This window comes from Acipenser ruthenus, chromosome 4, assembly GCF_902713425.1.
Source record: "Acipenser ruthenus chromosome 4, fAciRut3.2 maternal haplotype, whole genome shotgun sequence".
Classification (NCBI taxonomy): Eukaryota; Metazoa; Chordata; class Actinopteri; order Acipenseriformes; family Acipenseridae; genus Acipenser; species Acipenser ruthenus.
This window is the reverse complement of record NC_081192.1, coordinates 103,924,771-103,944,826: the sequence shown is the minus strand read 5'-3', so window position 1 is coordinate 103,944,826 and position 20,056 is coordinate 103,924,771. Positions and strand designations below refer to the sequence as shown.

General features: G+C 36.5%; 1 protein-coding gene across 3 annotated transcripts in view; it reads left to right on the top strand.

Annotated features, from left to right (window-relative positions):
* Nucleotides 1-20,056, top strand: part of LOC117400677 (ubiquitin-protein ligase E3C-like) — a 67,214-nt gene that overhangs the window by 36,730 nt on the left and 10,428 nt on the right. For all 3 annotated transcript variants that reach the window (XM_059023319.1, XM_059023317.1, XM_059023318.1), the window contains 2 exons: nucleotides 1,477-1,724; nucleotides 15,852-16,064. In XM_059023319.1, the coding sequence (XP_058879302.1) occupies nucleotides 1,477-1,724; nucleotides 15,852-16,064 (461 nt within the window). The remainder of the gene's footprint in view (nucleotides 1-1,476; nucleotides 1,725-15,851; nucleotides 16,065-20,056) is intronic.

The window sequence follows — 20,056 nt, the reverse complement described above, 5'->3', positions numbered from 1 at the left end:
CAGCAATTACAGCCTTGCAGACCTTTGGCATTCTAGTTGTCAATTTGTTGAGGTAATCTGAAAAGATTTCACCCCATGCTTCCTGAAGCACCTCCCACAAGTTGGATTGGCTTGATGGGCACTTCTTACGTACCATACGGTCAAGCTGCTCCCACAACAGCTCAATAGGGTTGAGATCCGGTGACTGTGCTGGCCACTCCATTATAGACAGAATACCAGCTGACTGCTTCTTCCCTAAATAGTTCTTGCATAGTTTGGAGCTGTGCTTTGGGTCATTGTCCTGTTGTAGGAGGAAATTGGCTCCAATCAAGCGCCGTCCACAGGGTATGGCATGGCGTTGCAAAATGGAGTGATAGCCTTCCTTCTTCAAGATCCCTTTTACCCTGTACAAATCTCCCACTTTACCACCACCAAAGCACCCCCAGACCATCACATTGCCTCCACCATGCTTGACAGATGACGTCAAGCACTCCTCCAGCATCTTTTCATTTGGTCTGCGTCTCACGAATGTTCTTCTTTGTGATCCGAACACCTCAAACTTGGATTCGTCTGTCCATAACACTTTTTTCCAATCTTCCTCTGTCCAGTGTCTGTGTTCTTTTGCCCATCTTAATCTTTTCTTTTTATTGGCCAGTCTGAGAGATGGCTTTTTCTTTGCAACTCTGCCTAGAAGGCCAGCATCCCGGAGTCGCCTCTTCACTGTTGACGTTGAGACTGGTGTTTTGCGGGTACTATTTAATGAAGCTGCCAGTTGAGGACCTGTGAGGCGTCTGTTTCTCAAACTAGACACTCTAATGTATTTGTCCTTTTGCTCAGTTGTGCACCGGGGCCTACCACTCCTCTTTCTATTCTGGTTACAGCCAGTTTGCGCTGTTCTGTGAAGGGAGTAGTACACAGCGTTGTACGACATCTTCAGTTTCTTGGCAATTTCTCGCATGGAATAGCCTTCATTTCTCAGAACAAGAATAGACTGACGAATTTCAGAAGAAAGTTCTTTGTTTCTGGCCATTTTGAGCCTGTAATCGCTCCAGATACTCAAATAGTGTAAAGAAGGCCAGTTTTATTGCTTCTTTAATCAGCACAACAGTTTTCAGCTGTGCTAACATAATTGCAAAAAGGGTTTTCTAATGATCAATTAGCCTTTTAAAATGATAAACTTGGATTAGCAAACACAACGTGTCATTGCAACACAGGACTGATGGTTGCTGATAATGGACCTCTGTACGCCTATGTAGATATTCCATTACAAATCAGCCGTTTCCAGCTACAATAGTCATTTACATCATTAACAATGTCTACACTGTATTTCTGATCAATTTGATGTTATTTTAATGGACAAAAAATTTGCTTTTCTTTCGAAAACAAGGAAATTTCTAAGTGACCCCAAACTTTTGAACGGTAGTGTGTGTGTGTGTGTGTATGTGTGTGTATATATATATATTATTATATAAATGAATCTGTATTCATTTATTTTAGAACCTGACCTTAAGAAGAGAATCCGTGTCCACCTCCTGAATGCCCACGGTCTTGATGAAGCTGGCATCGATGGAGGTGGCATATTCAGAGAGTTCCTAAATGAACTGCTTAAGTCCGGGTTTAATCCAAACCAGGGTTTTTTTAAAACCACCAATGAAGGGCTTCTGTACCCCAGTCCTACAGCACAGATGTTGGTTGGGAATTCTTTTGCCAGACACTACTACTTTCTTGGGAGAATATTAGGAAAGGTAAGAATCTTTATCTGTTTACTTATATGAATATTCATATTGCTCATTTTCCATATTGACAAGCTAAGCTTAAGGAATGAGAACATGTGTACTTTCATCAGTCCTGTGTAATTTTTTGGTTAAAGTTGGTTACTTTGTGCTAAGAGCCTAAAGTGATACTGTTTTGTTTTGCTGATGCATATAGTAAAATGCTAAGGTCCTGTTCATGACTGCAGGGTTTGGCAATATAATTATTACAAGTCATCCTCAAGCCTAACCTCCCAGCCCAACACAGAATATCACCACCCTGCTTCAGAAGTAGAGGCCAGCTCAGAACAGAAATGCTGATCTGTTGTGAGGAGGACCAGGTCCTACACGTCGCTCTGAACAAGCAGTCCACTGCTATAGAATCACTAAACCTGGTGACTGAGAGCATACCAGCAGCACAGCTCCCCTTTTCATTCTTCTGTGCATACATGGGTGTTCAGTGCTCTTCTATTCTTTATTAACAGTGTTTATTCCTTCTTTTCAGATTTTCATATCACATCATTTTCTGTATAAATAACAACGCTTCCAAACAGGACATTTTATGTATGACACACTGTTATTTTACAGTCACTCAAAGTATTCAACTGGTTTGTGGTGCTTGGGGTGAGACATTTGTCACCCATTTTACCTCACTCCTAACTATATACTGTATCTTGGTATCCTGGATAGATAGTAACCCTTTTTTATCTAATGGATCTGATTTTAATAAGCATGCTGTCTCACAAGAGTATTGCTACCCTAATGCTGAATTTCTAGGATATTTGTCCTTGATTTTTTCCAGATGAATTGGTTTCTGCAATGGTAACCTGCTGAGGCTGTATCAGTCTTGGCTGTCATACTGTATATCTCATATCAATCATTGTGAAAGGACAGATGGCTATCCCCAAACTCATGTTGCTAAGCATGCTTAATAACCTGATGTGTTGCACATGGCAACTGCCAACGATTAGCCTTCTGCAAAAGCACAATTCTGTTTTGGGGTTAATTAGTGTGACATTATATTTAGTAGATTTTGATTTTGAAAGCTTGTTGCTTTTTTTTTAGAGAAACCTCTTGGTGCTTTTATATGAGATAGTAAGTGTGGCAGGGTGGCTGTGTGGTGACGTCAGGTCAGAAGCAGGAAGGGAAACACTGACACCAGGCAGTACTGCAGTTCAAAGATGCGGCGCGTCGTTTATTTAAATACAAAAATAAAATAAAAGGTTTTAACAAAGACTTGCTCACAGAGCGAAATAAAAAGGTTAAACAAAAATAATCACAAACACAAAATAATAAATAATACAGGTCAGGCTGGGCATTAACCTTCACTGATCCTATACATTTTTATTTTAAGTTTCGTTTTCTCTCCTCTCGCTCTCCAGTTCCCCCTCCGAACACCCACCCGGAACGGAGAGCACTGCAGGTTTATATGCAGGTGACCATCTCCCGATTAGCAACAAATGAATCGCTTAATTCGGGAGATGGTCACCTTCTGCACTAGATTTTTTTAAAATTATTCCTGGCAGAGGACGAGCAACAATCTCGCCTCTGCCAGAACATGTTTTAAAATAAAAACAATAACAAACAAAAAGCACGGCTATGCCGTCATATTTAAATACAATAAATAAATACAAAAACAATACCGATGGCGCTTTGCTGTCATAAATGCTGTCATAAATATATTTGTCAGCAACCTGTTTTCAATATGAAGTCGCATTGCGCATCAAAAGCAGCTTCAGTCTTTTCGTTGGGGGAGGGGGAGGGGGAGGGGGAGGGGGAGGGGGAGGGGGGGGGGGGGGAACATAGTGCATAAAAAGAACTTGCAAACATTTGAAAAAAAAGAATGCCAGTCCAAATATTGCCGTTTATCAAAGTTTCAAAGTCCTGTAGATGGAGGCACCTTTACTCTGTTGTCTCTCTCTGGCATCGATAACAGGCTGTGCAATAGTGGTAGCCTAGCATATGAAAGATGTCTTTTCTGCAACTTGTGGAATAATTCAAATATTTTCAATTATGTACTGTAGGAGGTAAGAAGTAGGGTACTGTAAATAATACATACATCAAATACAGTGCTGGAAATTGATATATTATACACACATATATGCCCATTATAAGACTGGACATTGACTATGAATCTGTAGGGCTAAATCAGTAATTGTAGAATTGATTCACTCTTTCTACAGAGACATGTGGTCATTTATTTCACACTTTGCTCATCAAGTTGGCAAAATCAAATTGTAATCTAAAAGCCTTCTACATTTTTTTAGGTTGTTCTACAATATTATTTTATATGCATTGCACCAGGAGTGTTTGTATAAGGAATGTCATTTCATAATTATCTTTTAGTTTCTTGCTCTAATAGGCAGCTTTAAAAATACCCATTTGTTTAGTAAAACAGTGATAAGGCACGACTAGATTTCTTTATTAGTCCTGGGTTTACACTGCATGGGATGTGTTTTATGATCAGCTATGCAGAAAATGTGTACAGTTCCTGTCATCCTGTTACCTCTTAGTCCTTTTGGCATGAATATATATGACAGGTAATTTGACTGAATGCCTGCCCTTCAACACCCCGGGCTGTTGCTTTTTGTAAACCAGAAGGTGACGATTTGAAATCCTTTGTGTTGTCAGGTAAAGCTCAGCTCACTGTTTTTTAGTCCATCCTTACAGTATGTCATGGAGATTATTGGCACACAGATTTAACTGTCTTGTAGGAAACATTTACCCATCTGACCCATCCTCTGTATTTTCCCCCCTTGTTTTTAAATGGTTTTTTTTTTTTTTTTTTTTTTTTTTTGTATTTAAAGTACAAGCTGTCCCCATTAACTATTAGATGCAAACTTTTCAGGGTAAACAGTTAAATGGAAATACAGTAGGATGTCCCTGTGATATAGATCATTGATAATATTGTTCTAAAAGCATTTTCTGTCCAAAGTGTAATGAGTAATAAAAAAAAAACTTAAAAGAATTTAACTAAATTCTAATACATTTTATTCTTATTATTATTAATTTACATTTTGAATTAAAAAGTTGCATTACTCCTACTATTTCAGTGGTCTATTTAATTATGAAAATTATATCTTTCGTTCACTCATTTATTTATGTATTGTATTTGTTTTATTTATATTTATCTAAGTGATCCACAGAAACTGTAGTGAGGTGAATGGCAACACCCCCAGCCTTGATATCTGTGCAAGATGTACACTTGAACTCTGTACTATACATGTGCTCTATACTGGTGCAGAAGACATTGCTCACCTACACTCTAAAATGCCTTTTTAATCAGCAGAGTGCTTTAAGGGTCACCTGGGTATTGTAAAAACATTTGGATTCTGGCCCTGTCCTCAGTCAGTGCAGGACCAGATGTTATCCTTTTGTTTTCCAAACCACATAAGAGCTACTCTATTGTATTATATTTATTGCACTCTTGTATTTAATCTTGCCAGTAACATCACCGTGCTTGAGGTTTCAAGGTCTCTGCAAGATTATTATTTGTTTGATTCTATTACCTTTATTTATATATAACATGTCATAAACAGTATTTTCACTGACGCATATTCACCGTGTAAAACAGACAAACCCTACAGTGTATCCATCCCTATTGGCTTTTTCTACAGAAAAAATAAGTGATTGGTATAGTATTCTCTTTTCATATACCAAAAATGAATTCAAGAAAAGCCGACTATTTGGAGCGCAGGGCATTCATTTGCAGTGCAGGGCATTCTTTCAACCCAGTTTTTGAGAGAATGCAGTGAGAGTACTCTGCTGCTCTCTAGTGGGTTATTTGTATCCTAGAGTACAGCCAGGTTGTTTTTAACCTCATTATACACATTTAAGCCATTCAGGTGATAATCATACACTGCCCCTGCAGCCATCCATATACTGTAGTAGTCTGGCATTGACCAAGATGCAGAGCAAATACAGTTTTTCTTGCTTAACTTCTGTTGTATTTTAGAAGTACATATAAACTGAACTGTCTACCTTACAGATTTAAACATGTAATTAAAAAAAAAAAAAAAAAATTGGCCAAAGGTCAACCCGCACTAAACCCTCATACCCGAACCACTGTTGCACTGTATAAAAATAGCAATGCAATATATAGGGTACATTTTGTAATATGTATGGATGATTTGTTTAAATTGGTCAGTTATCAGTGTCTAGGTGTTTGTCATGGCATTTTTCTAACCGGGCTTGTAAATATCGCTAGGCACAATGCACTGTTGGGTGTTTGGCTTTCAGAACCTCTGGTCCTTCTCTTTTAATCAGTGGCTGTATTTAGTGGATCCAACACCTTTTAAGTGAATTGGATAGATCCCCCCACCTGCCACTATTAATTTGTTAAACGCACAAGACTCTCATTTCTATGTGAGAATGTACAAGGTGTGTCATGAGTTTAGGTTCTAACAGAAATTCTGTACACTAGGCTTAGCAGCACCTCATTTTATCATCGGCTGAATAGATACACAATGCAGGTTTTATTGCAGCGTTGTACCTTTACATGAAATCCTTTTGAGTACAAAGTTCCCCTGCTGCTCGATCCTAATATTTATTGGGTCCTAATGTTTTTAGATTTCCTTTAATGCATGTGTTAGTGATTGTTTATTGTGATGCAGTGCACAGAGGTCATCCCACATGGAAAGAATTACCTCATGACACTGGTCACTTCTCAATTAAGCATTCCATTAGCAGATGATTCCTGCTTCTTGTTTGTGTAGCAGTTGCATTTTACTGGCTCTAAATCAGCTGGCTGCAGAGGACATAAATAAACAGTCAAAGCATGTGGTAATAGCATTTTGATCTGTTTTACAGTTAGAAGCACCCAAGTCAGGGGCTCCCGAGTGGCGCATTCGGTAAAGGCGAGCCGCGTGGAACGCAAGATGCACCCTATAGCCTGGAGGTCGCCGGTTCGAATCCAGGCTATTCCACTGCCAACCGTGGACGAGAGCTCCCAAGTGGCGGCGCACAATTGGCCAAGTGTTGCCCGGGTGGGGAGTGCTTAGTTCGGCCAGGGTGTCCTTGGCTGACCGCTCACCAGCGACCCGTGTAGACTGGCCGGGCGCCTGCAGGCTTGCTGTGAGCTGCCCAGAGTTGCATTGTCCTCCGACGCTGTAGCTCTGAGGTGGCTGCATGGTGGGCCTGCAGAGTGAGTGGAAAAAAAACCCGTCAGCTGACGGCACACGTTTCGGGGCAGCTGTGTTTGTCTTCACCACTCCTGAGTCAGCGCGGGGGTGGTGGTGGTGAGCTGAGCCTAAAATAATTGGCTATTTCAAATTGGGAGAAAAACAGGGTAAAATCAATTGCCGACCTACTAAATTTATTGAGCCTCTTCAAGATACTTATTAGAGTACCACAGTAGTCTTGCTAATTAACCGCTATCGAGCTAATGGGCTGGGCAATTTAAAATGAAAAAGTAATTTGAATTTGACTTTCAATTAACCTTCCTCTTGTAATTCTACCATTTGTAAATACAAAGCAAACAAAAATGTCACATAAATGCTGAAATCATTTGAAGGTTTTGTATAGTATGAATATCTAGCCACTGTATTAGGTGTCAGTGGTTTATTATCCTGCCCTTGGGAATGCATGAATGTGTGTACGTCTGTATGTTTGCACATACAGATATCTAGAAAACCTTTTATTTTATCCTGTTGTGAACCACTTGCTGACGAGATTGTTTTGCGCAAGGTACTGAGGATTTTGGGGATATATGCAGGTTCCTGCTAGTTAGTCTTTATGTATGTGCCACTTTACATATATTTAGAGAACCTTATAATGAGATTGCATGATCACACTTACTCAAGCATCAGGGTTTGCTGTTAAATGCAATACTGTGTACAGTACCTAACTCTGAAGTTATGTCTGTAAAGTGATAACAAATGATTTATTGAATAGGAGTTTTTATATATATATATATATATATATATATATATATATATATATATATATATATATATATATATATATATATATACACTACCGGTCAAAAGTTTTAGAACACCCCCATTTTTACAGTTTTTATTGAAACTTAAGCAGTTCAAGTCCAGTGAATAACCTGAAGTGGTACAAAGGTAAGCGGTAAACTGCCAGAGGTTAAAAAAAAAAAACTTTAGGTTACCAAAAACTGAAAAATAATGTACATTTCAGAGTTATACAAAAAGGCCTTTTTCAGGGAACAAGTAATGGGTTAACAACTTACAGCTGTTCTGCAGCAATGGAAGTAAATTAAGCCTTGAAAGTTGATGCTAACAATTCCTACCGGTGTCTCAACTTTTGTTGATTACTTACAAACCCTCTGTCTGTATAAAAGCAGTGTTGGAACAGACTGTGTTACTACACCCTCTTAAGCATTATTTGGACAGTATTGTACTGCAGGAAGTAGTACATTGCTCTCATAATGGCAAGAAAAAGGCAATTAACAAAGGAAGACAGACAGACCATTATAACCCTTAAAAGTGTAGGTCTTTCCTTTAGAGAAATTGCAAAGAAAGCCAAGGTGTCAGTGAGTACAGTTTCCTACACCATCAAAAGGCACTTGGAAACTGGAGGAAACTCTGACAGGAAGAGGTCTGGCAGACCCAAAGCCACAACAGAATCAGAAGACAAGTTTCTGAGAGTCAACAGCTTGCGTGATAGGTGGCTCACAGGACAACAGCTTCAAGCACAGCTTAACACTGGTCGAAGTAAGCAAGTCTCAGTTTCAACTGTGAAGAGAAGACTTCGAGCTGCAGGTTTGACAAGTCGAGTGTCAGTAAGAAAGCCATTGCTAAGATGGCAAAATAAGAAAAAAAGGCTTGCCTGGGACATGAAGCACCGCCAGTGGACTACTGAAGACTGGAAGAAGGTCTTATGGACCGATGAATCAAAATTTGAAATCTTCGGTTCATCACGCAGGGTTTTTGTACGCCGTCGAGTAGGCGAAAGGATGGTTCCTCGGTGTGTGACACCAGCTGTCAAACATGGAGGAGGAAGCGTGATGGTCTGGGGCTCTTTTGCTGGATCCAGAGTCGGCGACTTGCACAGAGTGAGTGGCACCCTGAACCAAAACTGCTACCACAGCATTTTGCAGCACCATGCAATACCCTCTGGTATATGCCTAGTTGGTCGGGTTCATCCTACAGCAAGATAATGACCCAAAACATACCTCCAGGCTATGTCAGAACTACCTTAGAAGAAAAGAACAAGACGGTAGGCTTCAAATCATGGAATGGCCATCACAGTCTCCAGACTTAAACCCCATCGAGCTGGTTTGGGATGAACTGGACAGAAGGGTGAAAGCAAAGCAACCTACAAGTGCAACACATTTGTGGGAACTTCTGCAACAGTGTTGGGAAGAACTTTTGATTTCCATTGTAGAAAGAATGCAACGAGTGTGTTCGGCTGTTATATCTGCAAAAGGTGGCTACTTTGACTCAAAAATTTAGATTAAATTTTGTTAAACAAAATGATTCCATGATTTCTTTATCTCCAATTGTTTATTTGTTCTATGCTTTAGTTTCAGAGTACAGTGAGACATTAAACTGCGTAAATTTCAATAAAAACTGGAAAAATGGAGGTGTTCTAAAACACTTGACTGGTAGTGTGTGTGTGTGTGTGTGTGTATATATATATATATATATATATATATATATAATGTGTATATATAAATAACTGCAGTGTACAATATTGAAGGCATATGAAAGAAAAGTTTTGTTTTTTTTTAAATATACACAAAAAGTTTAAAAGATTAAAAAATATTTTATTTTCAGGACGTTTCGGGCAAAAGTCCTTCAGCTGTTTAAAAAGAAAAGTAAACACAGTGCAGTAAACTTGTTTTTATTCAAGAATTGTATTTATACAAAAATACTGTGGATGATGTCATGATTATTGGAATAGAATGTTCATTCCAAAGTTCCCAGTTTGAAGATAAACTCTTGTTCATTTTTTTTCCGAGCAACATTTGTTTCATAGCACTGATTGGTCACACAGACTGTGATGTCTAAAGCTAAATCCCACATTTCAAATATAAATAGAAAAAATGCTTTATATAATAACAATATACAACACACAGATGATATAATTCCTCTGGTCTTCACTTACCACCCGACCAACAGAAAGATACAGACAATTGTGCAAAGAAACTTTACAATTTTACAACAAGTCCCATCTACAGAGCCTATTTTCAAGACTCCCCCTTGATGTCATATAGAAGAGACAAGAATATAAGAGAATATGTGGTACACAGTGCTATTCATCCTTCTGGGGAACCTTTGAAAGGCACATATCCATGTAATAAACCACGATGTAATACCTGTAAATACATTCATTCTGAAACAGAGATTAGGCTTTAAATCTTCATTCAACATTCATGAACATTTTACAAGTACCTCTAAAGGAATAGTCTACTGCATTATCTGCAAGAAATGCAACAAATTGTATATTGGGGAAACTAAAAGGCGTTTAGTAGACCGGTTTGTAGAACACTTAAGCATTCACATTAACACCACTGCATTTCCAGAAAGCCCATCACTTCAACAGTGATGATCACACTGCTGATGAAGACATCACAGTCTGTGTGAGCAATCAGTGCTATGGAACAAATGTTGCTCAGAAACAAAATGAACGAGAGTTTATCTTCAAACTGGGAACTTTGGAACCTCTTGGAATGAACATTCTATTCTAATAATCTTGACATCATCCACAGAATTTTTGTATAATTACAATTCTTGAATAACAACAAGTTTACTGCACTGTGTTTACTTTTCTTTTTAAACAGCTGAAGGGCTTTTGCCCGAAACGTCCTGAAAATAAAATATTTTTTAATCTTTTTAAACTTTTTGTGTACATTTTTTAAAAAAAACTTTTCTTTCATATGCCTATATCAGACCAACGTCATCTCTCATTCGTAAATATTGACACTTGCTTTTAAAGGGAGATGCAGCATTTTTGTGCCTAACCCCTGAAAAAGTTGTCAAAATGTACTTTTTTGTTGTTGTTGTTGTTGTTGTTGTTGTTCTTGCATTTCTAACCATTTTAATCGCAGTCTGGAGGTCTGCATTATAATTCATTTCTCTGTGCTTCAGTGGTGCAAACAGATTGATACACGTTGGTGCGATTGACAGAGCATTGTGTTTTGAGGAATCATATCGTTATAAAGAACTGTGTGCGCGTACCCGTGGCAAGCCTGTCCCATACCAGTAAAGGTACCACAGGTTGAAAACCACTGATCTAGCCAGTCAAGTGGAGTGGCTCCACTACAACAGGTCGCATGGAAAACTGAGACGTTCGCTTTTAGCAAAAAGGGATTTGAAGAGGAATCGAATCCTGAAAATGGATTCGGGTAATATCGAGAACCGGGTAACACGGATACCCGAGTGCCCTAATATAAAATTTAACCAGTTAAACACAATTTTAAAAAAAATGTATTTACATTCTATACAGCTCTGCTTTTTTATCTTTAAAAATGCAGCTGCCCTGCTAGACAGTAGAAGCAGTCAGTGTCCCTCTAACACAATGCTGCTACAATAGATACTTATTGGTGATGTCCTGGGGTCATGTCATTTTACTGTCTTCCTCCAGAATCTGGGGATGTACAACAAGGAGAGGTGCCTTTCTGTCTGTACAGTATGTGTTTATGTATGTCACGCTTACATTTTTGTATCCAATTGTAATGAAACTCCTTTTCATCTTGATCCAGCAGTGATTGGATTCAGAATTTGATGGTAGTTAATCTGGTCTATGGATCAAGAACATTAATGGCATAGGGAGTAACATTAACATTATGTTAGTACTTGTGGGCACCATTGTTTGTATTAAATTTAGACACACTCTTACAGTTCACTAAAATAGAAAGCCCAGGAAACATGATTATTGTATTCAATTAAAGTAGGCTTGTGCTGGTTGTATCAAAGCAGCTTGAAGGTAACAACACTACAGTAACTCACAGACCAGTCACGCTCATGGCTCTAGCAATGGTATTAGTAATTGATAAAGGCTGAATAAAGTTCAGGTTTTGCAGGAAAATACTGATTGATAGTGATGCTTTTGAAAAGCATTATTTTTATTATTGATTCTTAATGTTGTAAATTACTGAATTTATTTGGCAGCTACAGAAGCAGCCAGAGGTGTTGTTCACATTTATTCTCCTGATAGTGCCACAATTTGCATTAATTGCACTGCCACGGCACTCACTTATATTAAAAGGCTCGCACTATAATTAATCCTTTTTATTTCGAGTCATTTTGGCACAATTTCTGGCAATAAACACCCATAAATAATAGACGTTTGAAAAATATGTTGCCCGTTTTCTCAATATACTTATACTTATTGCTACTGCCTTATGGCACAAAGTTATTGATAGGCTTCAAGGGGCAAGCATTGCATATGGCTGGAAATTAGAGCGACTATGAAAAATGCTAAGTGGATTATTTTGCATAAAAAATAGACTGTGTTTGAAGTTGCATAATTAACCTGTGTTTAGGAAATTTTTTGATTTATGCCAGTGTGTGTATTTAAGATGCATACATTATGGAAATGTCTTAAATTTATAATCCATTTAGCTGATGCGGTCAGGGTTTTTAGTGCAATCATTTATAAGGACCTGTATATTTTAATGTTTTAAAGGTTTAAATCTGCTCTTTTTAGGACTATTCCAGTACATTAGCTTTACATTTTATGACTCGCCTGCCCAGCTCCTGTACTTGATTGTATTTAAAGTCAAGGTTAGAATTTACAATTGAAATCTTTCAGTTTGATACATTTAGACCATGTAGATCTACTAAACAGTGCTAGGGTGAGTATATCAAATGGTATTTTGAGCAAAGCTTACTAACTGGCTTTTAATTGTTTAACTTGTCATATTCTATTCACAATTCTATTTTTTGGATTCAGTTGCTGTGCGGTAATATAGTTTTAATGTATTATCAAATAGTGCTTAGGAAAGAATGCTATTTGTTGGTCCATGGAAGATTTATTTTCTTTTGTTTTTCCAACACTTTCTTGTTCAAAACCTCTACTCCATCACTAGCTCAATTTACTGTAAGCCTACAGTCTATCACAGTGTGTGGTACCATAGCTATAAAACTATGGCAAGCCAAATTATTTGGCGATATCTCAAATTGCATTTTAAGATATATTGAAATATTTAGAGATATCTAAATCATTTGCAGATGTCTTTTAAATGAGTACGAGATATCTCTAAATAAACCCTTTTGAAGATATCTTAATTTCATTTTAAGATATCTAAAAATGAAATAAAGATATCTAACATTGATTTACAGTTGTCTTTAAATAATGTTTTGCTAGCATGGTACACCAAAGAGATATCTCTAAATAACTTCCCGTTCATTTTGAGATATCTCTAAATAACTTCATGTTCGTTTAGAGAGATCTCAAAATCATTGAGATATCTCAAAGTAACTTCCTGTTCATTTCGAGATATCTCGAAATGAACAGGAAGTCATTTCAAGTTATCTTGAAATGACTTCCTATGAAAATGCTTTGAATGGACTTCCTATCCATTTAGAGATATCTTGAAGGAAGTTATTTAAATCAGTGGTTCACAACCTTTTTCAATGTAGGGACCACCTTGGTGTTTGGATTTTTCCCACAGACCACTTGCCACGCATTTTTCATAACAGCATTCTAAAACTAATTTTTATGTGAATGTACAAGTACATGTTGAAAGTATTTATATAACGTACCAAACAATGAGATCCCTGTGGTTGAATCTTCGCTACCAGTTCATCAAGCAATGTTGTCATTTCATGCATTGAAAGTTGCTGATGGCAATGTTCCCATTTTATTTGTTTAAAAAAGGCCAGTGTTTTTTTTTTTGTTTTTTTTTCACATTCTGAATGCTTTGTAGATAAATGGCGTCTCAATTTTGCAGATTTAAGAGCTTCATCTGACAAACCCTTCTGACAAATAACGCACTGGGGCTTTGGGTCGTCCTCTGATCCAGTACATGTAAATACCAGTGCTAAATATTCTGATTGTATTTGTGACACAAAGGCTTTCTTTTCTTAGAGATTCGACAATTCCTGTTTTGGTTAATGATGGCGTCAAGAACAGACTATACACATTATTTCCAGAGGTAGTGTTAAGAGAATTTCCTTTTCACATCTTGTGAGATATTAAACCTGGAAATGAAACCTGAAATCGATCATTCACACTACGGTCCAGTTCACAAGTCAAGCTACAAATATACCCTCTCTTTGTTTCACATTAACTATATGCAGCTAACCTCTCCAGAAACGTATGGAAATAATAGGCATATATCCCTGGCAACACTAGCACATATTTTATATTGTTGAAAATGAAAAGTGTGGTTTTAATGTTTTTTTATTATTATTATTTTTTCTTTAATTTAGTCATTCCAACCGAGTTAGGAATATTGAATGCAGTGTGCTACTTTACACAGAGCAAAAAGGCTGGAGATAGATTAAGTTGCTTTTTTCTTTTTTTTTTTTTTTTTCCTGAACAGTGAAAACAATCAGTAGAATTAGAGCACAGATTAGAAAGATGTGCATTTACATGAATACTATTACTGGCTAAAAATAGAAGTCTGTAATTTTTACAAGACAAATCTGCCTTCATAATGTGTAAGTTATTTAGTTAGTATTTGTTTCAAATTAGAAAGCTGTTTCAGTTCATGGCGGCTTTGAAGGCGATGTTTGGTATTGCATCAATGGGAGCTAATATAAATTATAAACACACCTGTATTAAAAGAAAACAGATAGAGGGCAAATGCAGACTCCATACGTAGCTTTTGTATATATATATATATATATATATATAATTATGGTTAAAGCTGTGTGTTGTGTTGCTTAGTAATACATATTGTACAACATGTGATTGTGTAGAAATGGGTTTATGCTAGAACTGCTGAAACAGATTTTGGGGGTTATTTGCAAACCATCTGGAGTTTACTTCCGGACCACAGGTGGGAACCACTGCTCTAAATGATTTAGTGTCATCTCTAAATGAACAGGAAGTTATTTAGAGCTATCACTAAATGATTTAAAGATATCTGAAAATGCATTTTAGATATCTCATTTTTAAAGCTCCATTTAAAGATATCTGTAAATAATTTTTATATCTCTCTAAATATATTTTAGATATCTTAAAAATGATTTAGAGATATCTTCAAATATTTAGAGATATCTATACATTAATATGAGATATCCTAAATGATAATTTGGCTTGATCTATAACATTGTAGGTCAGGTCCATAGCAATTATAGATATGTTCTTAATTCCTAATACAGTATCAGTAATCTACACAAGTATGGCTGAAGCTGTGGAAGGTAATATAGTTTTCCCATATTGATAATGTGAAATATTACATATCTAAGCAGATAGAAACTATATTTCAAAACCTAGATCCAATCACAAAACCACTTCACAAAGCAGTCATTTCATGAAGGTCGTATCCGAGAGTCATGTCATATGTTTCTTCATGCGATGCTTTTGTTTTCTGTTGCGTATGAATTCTACCAGGGCATCTACAAACAACTTTTTATATAGAGTTGTATGAAAAATGAACTAAATGTTACCAAGTTTATTTTAAGTGCAAGTTACATATAGCACTGCAATGCATGTGCATTTGAAAGCAACACACACAATGTTTTAAAACCATTTGTGACTGGAAGACAAAACCTGCACAGTCAAGGCCCTTTGAGACAGTAGCTTGGCATGTCTTATTTATTATTCTTTTTTATTTTTTACCAGCACCAACTAGCAATTTTTATCTCCCACTGTGTATGCTTGATTCTGGTTATAGAGAGGCATCAGTAAGTAATTTTCTGTAGAGTTTTTTTTTTCCCCATATGTGGAGAACCGCTTATTCCACTGTGATTAGGACATTTGGTTAGGGCTTCCAAGCTCAGGTCATCTACCCCTTTGCAGGTCATGGTGATCGACTTGTAATGTTGTACTTCATTTACAGCCGTTGACGAGGATGTATGTAATACTTTTTAAAAAAAAGAATGTGTTACTGTCAAACATTTCCAGCTTAAGATGTTTATTACTTTGTAACATATGTTTTTCTCTTTTCAGAAAAAAATTTAAATTAGATTTTGGAGAGCAAAGTGTTTCTTATGGTGCATTTGTGTAACCGTCTTTGTTGTTGTTTTTGCTTCAAAGGCTCTTTATGAAAACATGCTTGTGGAGCTTCCGTTTGCCAGTTTCTTCCTGTCCAAGTTGCTGGGCACCAGCGCGGACGTTGATATTCACCACCTGGCTTCGTTGGATCCAGAGATGTACAGAAACCTGCTTTTCTTAAAGAGCTATGAGGAGGACGTGGAGGATCTGGGGCTCAACTTCACTGTGGTGAACAACGACCTGGGAGAGGCACAGGTGGAGGGCTTTTCTTTGCCTTGTTACTGCTGCTGCTGCTTCCTAACACTGCACCGTTAATAATTACTTGTAATCGGGTGTCTGTGTTCAGAGATAAGAGAGATAAAGCACGCTTGGGGCGGTGTTCTTTGTGCAGCTTTTAAGTGAAGTAACAGCTTTATTGACCATTCTGACGATATTAGGTGTGAAAAACAACCAGAGCAGCAATTATCTAAAAACACTGCTGATAGTGTGGTGTTTCTCAATTGTATCTGTTCTGGCTGTTTAGACAGCGAGCTGGTTATTTGATGTTGAACTGTGCTTCTTCAGCACTGCTCAGACCTGTTTATTAATGCCAGCTCTAGGTGTTTACTGTGTCACTGCTCTTTAAATACAGTATGCTTTACAGGGTTTTTACAATGCAACTCCTTGGGTATGGGATTATTATTTTTATTTCAAAGATTAGGCGCACATTATCAACTGGAATGTGTTTGTGCATTATTATTATTATTATTATTATTATTATTATTATTATTATTATTATTATTATTATTATTATTTATGTATGTATTTATTTATTTATTAGCAGACGCCGTTATCCAGGGTGACTTACATTTGTTACAAGATATCACGTTATTTTTACATACAATTACCCATTTATACAGTTGGGTTTTTACTGGAGCAATCTAGCTAAAGTACCTTGCTCAAGGGTACAGCAGCAGTGTCCCCCACCTGGGATTGAACCCACAACCCTCCGGTCAAGAGTCCAAAGCCCTAACCACTACTCCACACTGCTGCCAAAGTAAGCTGTGAGAACACGTTTTTAGATATGTATATATTACGAGAGATTATGCAAAAGGCTTAACAAAGCATCACATACAGTACCAACCAACTTTCATTGATCTTCATTCTATTTTCTGGCTGTTGTGTTTTCCACATGTAGAGGGAATTACATTTCTCAGTAGATAAACATTTCCATTTAACGCTACGCACCATTACAGAATTGTAGACAGATACAATTGTAAGGTGGTAAGGTTAAGAAAAGAAATCCGACATCACTTCTGAGGGCCACTAATAAAACATGTGTTTTTTTTTTTTTTTGTTACCATATATAACCAGATACTGCCAAAGTTTGCTAACAGCCTAGTTTCTGTTAATATTCCTACCAAACAATAGCAAGCTAATAATAGTTTCCTTATATAAAATGTAGGGAATTATGCTTGACCGCATCATCTGCATTATTTTCCGAGACATTGTCAGTCCTGGGGACTTAGTCTGGGTTTCTGATCCAACCAATATCTCATCATTAGTTTTAAAATATTCACTGCGTAACAAATTAAAACAATCATGTTCTTGGTCCTAAATGGACTGTGAGAATTATTATGCACTTCTAGTAATAGTGTTGTTTTTATTTTTCCTAACCTGTGCCATTTACAGAACCTAGCCCCAACCTTTTATTATTATTATTATTTATTTCTTAGCAGACGCCCTTATCCAGGGCGACTTACAATCGCAAGCAAATACAAATACATTCAAGTGTTACAATATAAGTCATACAGTCTTCATTAGCTAAACATTTTCATACCGTTTCCTTTTAAAAATATCTATAAAATACATAAATATAAAAAGGATTTTTTTCTTTACCCTGTGCACTCACACTCACAGTATCAGTAACTAAACTCTGCAAGTGTTGCATTTGTTTTCAAGACGTATTATTATACAATCAATATTCAGTAGTACCGTACAAATAAACTTGGTGGCCTAAACGTGTACACAGAATATAAACTTGAGCACGGCTTTCTGCTGACTTAATAAAAACAACAACACCAGTGTATATATTTAAAATAGTACAAATGCATTGCACACTTTATAAAGACATTACCATGTGAGGGGGCTCCCTTGCAATACCGTTCGCTAATTGTTCATTTGGAAATAAAAAAATAAAATAACGCACCTTTATTAACTTTCTACTGTGCTCGAGCTGCAGTGTCCCTACACCTCGGTAACACTGTGATAGCCACTGAGGGTACGGTGTTCTCTCCTGTTTATTAATTTGTTTTTTATATATATATATGTATATGTATGTATGTGTGTGTATGTATATATTAGTGTTCTGCGGTATTTCGGTATATCGAAATATCATGATACAAAAATTATATGATACCTAATATCGGGTTAAAAAAAAAAAATCGATATATCGTTTTTTTTCGATCCCGTCTTTTTTTTGGTGATATATCGTGTTTTTCGGTCTGGCTATTTTTTTTTTTTGAGACTTCAAAACAACACTTTAATTGTGTGCTTTAAAAACGATATGAACTTTTTTTTGCATATACCAGAAGAAACTAACTTTCCTGCGCTGCGCGTTCTCGGAAAATTTAATTACAGTACTGCCCAAGTAACACCAGCGGACGCGGGAGAACAGCTGGTTTCTAAAGCCAATTCCACTGTAGTGTGGAACTATTTTGGTTATCCATTAAATGAAAGCGGCAATCCAGTTGAAGGTGGACATCCAAAATGTAGGAGGTGTTTGAAAGAAGTAAAAAACAAGGGAGGAAACACCACCAATTTATTTAAGCATTTATCAGATCGCCACCCCAATCTCTTTGTTGAAGTGAAGCGACAGCATGTAAGTTAGTTACAGTGAAAATAGTTCTACTTACTGTAGTTCTTTTGTTTTACATATTATTGAGATTCTGTGAATTACATCTCGCCTTAAAAATGTAAATAATGCACCCAATTAGTATTTATATGTGTGTGTGTGTGTGTGTGTGTGTGTGTGTGTGTAAGAAGTTGAAATAGTACAATACTATATAAAAAAAGCACTGTGTAAAGAGAACATAGGAACGCTCTAAAAGCGGATCAAAATGCCGTTCGTTAGTTCACCAAGATGCAAAAATATATTTTGCAGACGTGTCATTAAAACGACTCCATGTTAAAAATTGTTAACACTTTATATATTCCTTGCATTTTGTCGTAAAACATTTTTTTGTGTGTGTAAAACAATTAGCTTTCATGCTGGAAACGGACGTCTGATTGTTGCAAGTTCAGCACAAAAACATACAGTACACAGTACATAGGCTGCATAGTCCCGTCCCCCCGTCCCCCCCATATATAGTTCAAGGCGTGCATACGCGATTCAGCAGGTAAACGATGTGCTCTAATCTATAGTTGTAAAAGTCTTTTGTCTAATTTATTTTCTTAGCAAAATTAACATCCACGCTCGCATGATGGTCTGAATAAAATTGCGTAACATTTCCTATGTTTATAGTGCACTGCAATGTTGTTTTGAAGGAGATGTTTGGCTTGAATAAGATGAAACATAATATTATGTTCTAATAGTTATCAGTGTTTTCAGTACTACAGTATCAGAAGTTCTTTGCCAGAAATGCTTTTTTCATCAGCTCAACTTATTTTATAAAATTAATTTGAAGTAATGATTCTCTCTCTCATATATATATATATATATATATATATATATATATATATATATATATATATATATATATATATATATATATATATATATAGAAACACAATATATACAGAAAATAATGTCTCTTATACTAAGCTTTCTTTACAGTTGTATTTAATGACTTTGATTACACTATTTTCTGTATTTCTTATATAAAAAGAGAACTTGTTTCAACAGAAAATAAAATTAAAAAGCAAGCATTCCACCATGCTGTAGCATTAAGTGAGTTTTAGCCTCTACCACACTTTGTACTTGCGAACATTTTTATTTGACAGCCATTTAACATGTAATGGACATAAAATTCAAAGAATCGTGATAATATCGAATATCGTGATCTTATGCAGGGTATCGTATCAAGGTAGCCTAAATCAGGTATCGCAGAACACTAGTATATATGTATATGTATATGTATATATATATATATATATATATATATATATATATATATATATATATATATATATATGTATGTATATTATCTCAGCCATAACTCCGGTAAAATATAGTAGCCTACTGTATACTTGCAATCACTATATACCAC